The sequence below is a fragment of the Oryzias melastigma genome, linkage group LG11 (assembly GCF_002922805.2).
Source record: "Oryzias melastigma strain HK-1 linkage group LG11, ASM292280v2, whole genome shotgun sequence".
Taxonomy (NCBI): Eukaryota; Metazoa; Chordata; class Actinopteri; order Beloniformes; family Adrianichthyidae; genus Oryzias; species Oryzias melastigma.
Window position 1 is genome coordinate 14166939 of NC_050522.1, and position 10875 is coordinate 14177813.

Sequence of the window (10875 nt, forward strand, 5' to 3'; positions counted from 1 at the left end):
CTAAATTAAAAAAAAAAAACCTAAAGTTTGTGGTTGTGGAGGAGAATGCTTTTATTTTGAAAGATGGAATTTCACGGAGACAAGGAACAACTAGTGCCTTAAAAATCTCATTAAATTATTTTCCTGCAATGATATAAAGTTTTGCTTTATAAGTAATGAGATTTCTTCTGTCTTTTTATGAAAACTTTTAAATGTTTTCATCAAAAATAAGTCAAAGCAACACATTTACATGAAACCTAACTAAAAACCTTTAATTCTTTTTGAGAATTTGTGATCATTTGAGATCAGAATGAAATCAAATTTCTCTAAATCACCAAACAGTTTTTCTGACAGCATTCAGTGTTTTTGAGGGCATCTGATGAAAACAAACAGGATTTTACTCTGGAGAATGCTCTGTAATGTTTGTCAAAGTTGCCTGGTAACCATCGTTCACCCTGGTGCTCTGCTTGGAGACTTTTTAAACCCATTCTGAATAGCAATAGGACATGAGTGTGGGGTTAATATTATTATTTTTTCAGAGCAATAGGTGCTTTCTCTGTCTTCATTCAAGTGAATGAAAGAGGATCTTTGCAGCAGATTTCACTACGAATGTTCAAAAGTGCTTTACTTGCACTTTAATGCTGTGACCCTTCAATCATGGAAGCCATGAATTTTTAACACTCTTCACTCAGGCTATTTTTTTTATCCAGGTTTTTGACTCTGCTAAACCAGAAACAGTTGGAGAATCTTCCATTTAAAGGAGTCGTTGCACAGATGAGACCGTCTTATGTTTTCATGACTTTAAAGAGGAAATTCGTGTTTTTGAAAACATGTAAAATCAGCTTTAAGTGTTGTAGTACTACAAGTCGGCGCATTGTTCAGCATCTGCTGATCTCCCTCTTGGGGCTTTTAGTCCTGTTCTCCCATCCAGTCAGAGAGGCTGCAGCCAGCGCCCCGGCAGAGAGCATCCTCCGTGATGAGTCAGCAGAAATGAAGCTGTTGTCATACTAAGCAGTGTGTCAGCAGCACCTGCTCTTCTATCTTCCTCTTCCTCCTCTCCTCCCTGTTTTGGTGTGATGTGCTCCTCTTTCATACAGCTCTCTGCTGCACCAGTCTAAAAATAGATGCAGTGAAATCAGGCGTGGTGGTTCACCTCTTTGTCCCATCCCATTAAATAATCATTAAACCAAAACTCTCCTTTCCCCTAAATATCAATGACATACAGAATACTTCTATTCACATTGTGATTTGGAACAGTCGATTTAGAATTTGGCAACAGAACAATGATGCATTCTTCCCGGCTCCTGATAGAAGAGCAGGGATTATGGATTTGTGTGTTGTGGAACAAAAGCACAAACATCAAACCTGTGTAATGCTGTGTACACACTGGGGTTGCATTCAAGAACACACTGAACCCGGGTTTTTAGCATATGGTGTTCACACATGTCTGTTGTTACTTGATTGTACCACATGCACTCACAGTTGGAAATTAATTGGAACTGTTCGCTTAAACGTGCGTTTCCAAACCTGGTGTGAATGTAGCATCAGTGTCTGCAGCTAACTTAGTCGAGAAGGGTGTACCTGCAGGCCCGGAGACCCTTTCAGATCCCAATATTTTCAACTTCTGACAGGTTTCAGGAGCTTAGAAAACAACAGACTCAACTCTCTATCAGTAGTTAGATAAAAGTCAGAAAAACCTTGGAAATATTTAGTCATAATCAAAGTTAAGGGTGAAGGCCCGGAGCCTGAGAATGCACTCCTGAGAATGTTGTTAGTCCTCCAGCCAGTAGGGGCGCTGTGTTAAAAAAGCTAGGGGCCTGAGAATGCGGTCCTGAGTGTGCGGTCCTGAGAGTGTTGTTGGGTCTCCGAGCCTGCAGGTTTATACTACTGACTTAGTCTAAAACACCTATTTCCATTCAGAATCAGCTCTTAAATTTGCCAGTTTATTTCCCAGCATCCACTTGGAGTTTACAAGTTTTCGTACCCTCAACTGTAATCTAACTAAGCTTTGGATTCCTTTAGCCAGAAATAATAACTGTGATTTCAGTATCAACTGAAATATCAGGAGCTGGTTCTATTTTTTTCAACAGTATCCTAAATCTTGATGTTTTCCTCCTCTATCCAGACGATGGAGGAGCTGAAGGACAAGCCCAGGAGGAGGCCTCTGGTCAGGGCTGCGTCAGAGGAGAGCTCCAGCGACCTGAGCTCCATCAGCTACTCCCCGTCTCCTGGAGACACGCTGCCCTGGAACCTGCCCAAACACCATCGCATCAAGCGCTCCAAGTCAGCGTCTGGGGACGTCCTGGATCCAGCAGAGAGGGCTGTCATTCGCATCGCAGGTAAGAAGCTTCTTCTGTTGATTTTTCCTTTTAGGACTCTTGTGTCCTTCTAACCTTCAGTTTCAGTGTTATTTTTCAAAAGTAGTATCTTCAGGATACATTTTATTCCTTGGCACATGTGTGGTTTGGATGTAAAAGGAGATTTTAATAATTAAAGCTAAAATCCAGGAATTTTCAGGTGCAGAGATTTGACTCTTGCTGCTTGTGTACAACCTCTTGACAAATCTCTACCACAATTGTTTTGTGTGATTCTTTTGGAGTCTGGTTCCACTTTGCATGTGTTGCTTTTTGCAAGTCAAATCTGAAGTATTTACACTTAGTTTTACGTTTTGGATGCTTGTTAATGTAAAGGAGACTCAAAGTCAGTCAGTTGGTGGTTCTGCATTACCGAAATTCCTTATATTTGTACACTTGTGACAAAGATGTGCTGATTGGTAGTGTGTAAACCAAAAGATGGATAATGGGAAATCAGAGAAGGCGTACTCTGCGCTCACAACTCAGCTGCGAATTTCTAATGAACTACTGGCGCTCTACAGGAATTATGTTCTAGAATATGACATTTTTTTTTTTAAATTTTGGCTAAAAATGGCATGATATTGATTCAAAGACCAAAGGAAATGCTTTGAAAATAGATCAAAAGATGATCGGAGTGGAATTTTAATCACAGCTCAAGTCCAAATCCTCATCTCTGTAGCTTGAAAACAGTTTTTTTGGTTTTGCTGCATCTTCCTCTTCTAGGATTACAGTCATAGCGACAGCAGCCGCCATTGTTTATGTTGACGTGCTGCAGTTGAATCCGATCATGCTAACCCACTTAACTGTCTCTCGACACAATCAAAGCACCAGGATCAGGTGGAGTGAATAGAGCTGTGTCAGGGCCACCTCTCTGTGGTGCTGAGTCGGTTCTTTTTACTCCATAAAACACATCAAGCCTGAAGCTAAAGCTGTTTCTCAGTGAAGGAAGAGAACATTTCAAAGGTGCAGACAGATTCAGAGCCACGCCTGGGTCTTGAACTTTGTGACAGTACTGAAGCTGTAATTACCGCATCTGTGGCAATAAACTGAACCTACGACGAGAGTTATTGTTGTTGTCAAAAGATAAATAGTTTCTCTGAAAACCTGCAGAATGAAAAGTTGTAAATGCCTCCGACTGACATGAGTTCTGGTTGAATCCACACCCACTTATTTTCACATTTCAGAAACATCAGATAGTGGATTCGGAAACTTTTTGCTCTTGTTTCGTTAGTTTTCTTACATCTTAAAGTCTCATTTTGTAAGGTGGAAAACAGTCTGATTTGGACTAATTCAGATCAATTCTGCAGCTCTTCTGTCACTGTGAGGGTTCATCTGTGTGGCTTCAGGCAGCAATAGAGCTGGAAGTTTCACTTTTGTTTTAATTCATTCTTGTTTAAAGACTCATACCCATAAAAATAATGTTTTTTGTGTTTTCAACATGTTCTTGTGGTATTTTTTCTCACGATGCAGGACATATATAAGGAAAATAAGTATTAAAACTGGGTATCTGAGTATTTTTTATTTTTTATTTAAGTTGTGTACCACGAAAAACGGTTTTGGAAAAACGCTTGAATCATAGGTGCTCTAGTTGGCAGGCCTCAAGCTCCCTGCTCTGCTCCATTCCGATGCATCCACTTTGTCTTTGGTTTCCTCATTCTAACTGAAGGGCTGTAAATGAACAGGAGAGAATAAACAGAGGGATGATGGGAAATGAGTCAGTCCCTTCCACAAATCAAAGGTGAATTTCTGATGAACTCCTGCCGCTCTACAGACACTACGTCCAAGAAAATGACTCAGGTTTTTGATTTTGGCAAAAATCGTTGTAATCATAATTAAAAAACAACTGGGAAAACCTTTACAACAGATCAGGAGAAAATCTTCAACAAATTTTTTCTATAATGGCACTTTTCTTAAATTTTCCAGTACAAACTTGCACAAGTGACATTAAACTTAAAAAAAAAAATACATGAAAATGTTTTTTATAAAACTAATTTACTGAAGAATCTTCAGGAACACGACTAATGTCACTAAAACATAGATTTAGTCTTCCTCTACAAATAAAGAAAGTGAACTTTTGACCTCAGAAGCTGGACTTTCACATCCCACTTTCTAGCTGGGTTGTAAAATGGTCCAAAAGACTTGTGTTTTCTGAATGCTTTAGTCAATTTTCCTGCAAATTCTCTTAAAAGTTCATATTAGAAGCTTTTGATTCAGTATGATTTCATAATTCCTTAAAATGTTTTTGAATGAAATTAAGGTTTCAACCTCTAGGAGTCAATGTTGCATTTGAAATTACATTGATAAAACTATAATGCACTGTTTCAGTGCGACTAATACAGATGCAAAGACATTCTTTATTTGTTGTTTCAGACTTTATCTATGTCTGTAACTGTTAAATAAATCTGATGAGAAGTTTCAGCAAAAACTTGCCATTTTTTTGTACATAAATTTAAATAAACATTTGATTCCATGGATTTATAATATACACTGAGCCCCACAGTTAATCATAAAATGTTAGATTCAGAAAATGCAAAGTTCCTGTTGGAACCTGTGGAGTTTGATGACACAATTCCTCCTTCCAGGTTATTAAAGTGGAGCTTGTTTTCTTTGCATGAGAACTTTTTCTGGAACTGTGAAGCAAAAATCCAATCATTTATTCAAGGCAGTTTATAATCTTGTTACTAGAGGGCAGTATCCCAAGATCCAAACATCCAGGGAGAATATTTATTTCTGCTGCAGCGTTTTCATACTTGCAAAGCTTTTGTTCAGATCCTGCAGGGGATTTTTTCTGCATTAATTTTTTTTATACAAAGTGTCCTCTGCTGAGCCAACAGAATGATGAAATTACTCTTGGCAAGAAAACTGTCTCACAGCAGTTTTGCACAACATTGTGCTTTAACTCTAGATTTATACAAGTTTCTTCCTGACCTTTTGGCATAATAATTAATAAATTGTAAAAAAATGCAAAATGTTACTTTTCTATGCATTTATTGTCTGCTTTTTTGATAAATAGGTAAATAAAGTTGAAAATTAGTACATAAATTTAACTATTGTGGTTGATGAATCACCTTTCCTTATACAAGTCCAACACTGACTGTGATTATGCCTTAAATTCCTTAACCCAGTCTCCAAAAATGAAACATCGAACCAGAACCACTGATTCTCCGTTTGCATCCTTTCTTTCATCCGATTCTTTCGTTCTGCAGAAATTGTTAGTTGAGTCAGAGAAGAGGAAGTTTTTGTTTGAGGTTTCCGTGGAAGAGCAGTGTGGCTTTGAGGACAGTCACTCCAGCCAAAAGCCAGACCACAAAACACAAACGATGAGGGAAACTTTCCTTTTGAGGGACACCATCTTCTGGGAACAGAGGTTAAAATGTTTGTTTTTCTGACATGAACACACTACGGCACAGGGAGAAGGATATTTTTAAAATGTGTTTGGATTGGAATTATGGGAAAAAAAACATGTAAAACACTGCTAAAGCTTAAGATAATTACTTCATTTTTGCTTTTTCTTTCTTCCAAACCAGTTTCTGCTCCTTTTCTTAAGGCTATATACATTATGTAGCCCCGAAACCAAACTTTATTACTGGAATTTATCACTTTTCACCACTACAATAGTTTGTTTTTAGTACGCAAGTGGAGGAAAACTCTTAAATATCAAGATAATCTTCAAAATCAGTTTGAAAAAGTTCAGAATATTTCTTAATAACAGGTGGAACTCAGACTTGTGGACGTCCTAAAGAAACAAAGATGTACGAAACAATATTGCTCATCACTAAATCGACAGATGCGTCTTGACTTCATGACAGATAAACACGACTGTTCCCGCCAGATGAGCCTATAAATCACTGCCATTGGTGACAGAACACTGCTGCTCATTAAGGAGTCATTCGGGGTGTTGACATGTTTCACGCATGCCTGAGGTGAATGATTTATCCAAATTGTGCAACATTAAATTCTCTCAATTCTCAAAATAACTGAGCTAAGTGAACTCCCTGCTGTTTGGAAAAGTGATAACACACATTTGGATGTTTGCTTCTTCTGAAAGGTGAAAAGGTGAAGCGTCACTATTAAAGCTGTTTAAAGCTCAAATAAGGTGATGTGTGCAGGTTGAGTTACTTTATAAAAAGTAGATGCTGTTACTCTACTGACTTGAAATGTTGAGTCAGCTTTTACTCATCAAAAAATTATGTTTCTTCCTGTGCTTGATCATTTTTCAACGTGTTTTGACGTATATGCAGAACACAAACATCTGGTGTGAAGTTGGTTTCCTGCATAACACACAGCAGCTTAAACAAAACCTCATTGGTTTGCTGCACACAACAGGAGGTCACTGCGAGGACAACAAGGTTTTTTTTTTCTTTTTTTTTTACCTGACAAAAACAGAGCTGCTTGGGTGCTTGTGGTAACACTTTTACTGGTTTGGATTTCTCAAACGGTTTCATGATGTGTCCTCTTCTGTAGTCAAATATAAGGTGGACTTAAACTTTTAATGCGAAAATTTAAATTGATTGGTTTCATTTGAAGTTTTTCGATCGGTATTTTTCTTTACATATTAATGTTTTGGTTTCCATTCTTTAAAACTCTGCAGGTCAAACCCTAAAGCTTAATAATAACTAGATACTTTCAAAAGCTGCAGTGAAAATTACATTTATTTGACTAAAACTATAGAATTTGAGTAAAAAAAATTGACTTAGACATCTGTAAGTTTGGTTGTTAAATAATATTAAAGTCAAAAAAGAAAAAAAACGTTTTGATCTGCTTTCTTATGGTATTTTATTAGAAATATTTGTCATTTTTTAGATCCAGTGTGGTTTCAATTGACCAACCTGACCACTCAGAGTGACATCCATTAGTGTGTTGAAATGTTAATCCGATTAAGACAAAAACAACAAATGTAAACTTCATCTTTAATGTCTTTTTGTCCCAACCATGCGTCCTGGAAGGAAACTTGAGTAAACCCATCTTTTTTTTTTTTTTGGCATTCTCACTGATTATTGTTTGCACTTTGTTATCCTGTCCTCTCAAAACTATGCAACCCAGAATAATCAGAAATACTTTCAGTCTTATTAGACCTGTATGTCATCAGGTGAAATCCATCTAGCGACTTTTAAAAGACCCCAGTCTGGACCTTCAAAATCTGCTAAATTTCAGGCTTATTTTGAAACTTTTTTATTTTCAGTCTTGGTAAATGTTGATATTTGTACTTACTGGTCATATATTTGGTGAATTTTAAACAGATACTTCAAAATACTGATTTTAAGTCCTACAAAAGGTCTGAGACAGAACTTTGAAGATTTTGATGATCTTCTTTTAACTGATGAATTTATAAATTTTTTTATGGATTTGCCTTTGATTTGTGGCAGATAATTACAGAAATTACAGTTTTTTTTAATTTCATAATAATAATGAATCCATGATGTATGTTTTTCGTCTTAGCAGTGTCCTCATAACATCCCATAGTGGTTTGTGATTATTAAGTACTTAACCTGACAGGTGATGGTTGGTGCTGAGAAAATGAAGGCTGCTACTGCCTACCAATGTAGCCATGGGAGGGCCCAAGTCCAGGGTTCCCTGAGCCAGTCCTTAGCCCGGTTAAAAAAAGAGATTGTGTCAGGTAGGGCATCTGCTGTAAAAATCTCGGTGCCACTTTTTCACGTTTTAAGTATCCCCAACTCTCTGTTTCTGACCTGCTGTTGTTCACATTAAATAAGGAGTTCTCAAACTCCAGCCTGCAAACTAGTGCCAGTCCAAGGGCCGCTTGGTACCAGGAAAAAATGTACCCTAACCAGTACCAGGTTAAGGTACCGGTACCCTAATTCCAACCTAGTACTGGTTCTGCGTCCAGTACAGTGTTCTGAGGGTTGGGGACCCTTGATTTAATGAGAACAACCAGCACGCCAAAAAAGACAAATCAAAAAGACCAAGTTGGGAATACCCAAAATGTCAAAAAGTGGCGCCAGTCATTGATAGTTCACTGAACTTTAGTGACATACATTTATGGATACTTGGCTTGACTCCTATTGGCTTTTTTATCCAGCAGTAGGAACTAAAATGACCCTCACATCATGTCAGTCACTAGTTTCTCTTAGGGGGGCATCCATGCGGCGGTGTTCTGCTGCATGTTTTTCTTTTTGGGGGGGTCTCTGTCTCTGTGCCTTTAAAAGGAGGATCTGAAGTTTGAGAGTCCATGTGTGTTGTGGGAAGGGGTGGGGGGTGTTTCTCCAAATGCTATTGGGAGGGGGAGTGGTGGTGGTGGTCTGGAATGAAATGTAGAGCCGCTCAGCCTGTGTGGGGACTGACTGATAGGTGGACAGAAAGACAGACTAAGTGGTCAAGAAACCCAAAGAGCGCTGCACCGCTGGTGGGAAGTTGAAGTTTGGAAAGGGAAAGTTGCTCCAAAGCTGGCCCACAGCCAGGGCATGTCCACACCCACGCCTGACCCGGGTCAGAGACTGCCAGAGGAGCAGGACTATGTCCAAGCCTATGAGAACGTCAGAGAAAAATACAAAGGTAACAGCACCTCGCCACTCGCCACTCCTCCTCAGAGTCCTGGCGTGTTTCCATAACCACACAGGCAGTTTGAATGGGAGCTGGTGAATCAGTGCATGCCTTAGTGTGAGAAATCACTCAGTGCTCATGACTGATTCCACTCTGATTCACTCTTTAGATGAGGTGCAGAAGCAGGAAGTGTGTCATCGTTTCTGAACATGAACACCGACTCAAATAGTTTTGCTGGTGGACCGATTGATTTGTATGCACTGTTACTAAACAAGAAAACTTCTACTTAAGCAAAGCAAACTTTTATTTTTTTGGCATTTTTTAGTGAAGTAGCCCCATCTGTCATGGAGGGATTCAGTGCTTGGGCACTGAGGGTTGAGACATTTGGCCCACAGTTGAATGGTTCAGGTCACTGTGGTTTAGAAGTTAAGCCAAAAATGTCAGATCATCTCACGAGAACAGCTGGATAAACCATCTGAGGCTGAAAGATCTGGATTTGTAGATTTTCAGAGTTCTTACTCACCAAGTCAGACCACAAGAACCAGAATTCAAGGATTTTACAGAAAACAAGAACACATAAGTTGGATCAAAATGGCTAAAATACTTTGGGTTACATGTATTTCCAGCTTCCTGTCTGGAGCTGTTATGTTACAATTGATTAAGTGGATAAAGATCAAGTGTCAACTTTGCTCAACACAATTTTATTTTTGTAACATGGAGTCCTATTTCACAAATAATACACAGTTCTGAGTCTTAATGGACTTCTAGAAGGAGAATTGATGTTCGAATCTGTTCAACACAAAATATAACCTTCTTCTGGTGTTTGTCCTTTAATGTCAACTCACAAATATGAATGTTATGAACAGAAGTTTTCACTATTTCTATGGTAAAAAGTTGAATCTACTTTCTACATTTATTAAAATGCTTGAAATGATGAATAAATCCATTGAATTAACAACATCCATAACATCTATGACTGTTCAATCAAACTAGCTTGTTATTACTGTGAATATTTATGTTCTATGATGCGATGATATTTCGGGAACTTCTATGTTGGTGCATTAAGCCATTTACTACATGCATATATATACCAGTCACAGCTCTTTTTGTTGATGTACAAATACACTCTGAAAACCTGCACTTGGGAGGAGGAAACCCAGAAATAACTTTACTTCAGGGGAAAAAAAGGATATTTTGGAAATCTTTTTTTAGTCCAAATGCTTTCCCATTTATTATTAATGTTCATGTTCAGTCGTATTTCCACTGCAGGACACTGTTATCTACAAAACAGAACAGTTGTCTTGACGGTTTCTCACAGCTTTGTCCTGGTTTGTTTAGAGTGATTGTTTTATTTAGTGAGAATGAATTGATCATCTTTTTATTTCCTCTTTAATCTCTGCACTACATGTGTACGGAGGCAAACAAACCCCCTTAAGTAACAGCAGAATGGTTACGACCTTTCATTAGAACAGCATCAGAACAGATCTATTATAAAACATGAAGCTCTGCCTTAAATACTCATACTAAATACATCTCAGGAGCCTTAAAGTTAATCTGGCTGGAGGATGGACCAAAATGGATCTCTGATTTTAGCCCAACTAAATGTTCCTGAACAACCTCGAGATAGCTAGAGGATAAATGTAACTTCGTAAGAAGAAAAAAAGAAAAAGTTTGCTCAATGTCACACAAAGTCCAATTTATGTGTTTCTTTTTGGTGTAAACATAAAACAAAAATATATTTAGGATAATGTACTTTGCTTTTTACAGTTAACCTTTTCAGAATCAATGATTACAAGAAATAAAGTTGTAGAGATTCAAGATCTTTGATTATAATTGTAACCTAACATGCATAGAAGCTCACACATCCCATCTGATAGAAATAATAAAGTTGAACAAAAGCAGGTAAAATAGTGGAACTCCAGGATTAATGTTCTGATTCCAGAAGCTGACAAGATCTTTTTCTATCAAAATGCTATGTTGTCATTTTTAGACAATGTATGTTTTCCTTTAAATCTGGCAGATTTATTTTCTTGTCAGCTTT

At 37.9% G+C, this 10875-nt stretch overlaps 1 protein-coding gene across 1 annotated transcript in view; it reads left to right on the plus strand.

The window, feature by feature from the left end:
* Nucleotides 1–10875, plus strand: part of pleca (plectin a) — a gene marked incomplete in the record, with an annotated part of 104365 nt that overhangs the window by 24461 nt on the left and 69029 nt on the right. Inside the window, 1 exon segment of the mRNA XM_024296696.2 lies at nt 2105–2318. Coding sequence (XP_024152464.1) covers nt 2105–2318 — 214 coding nt within the window.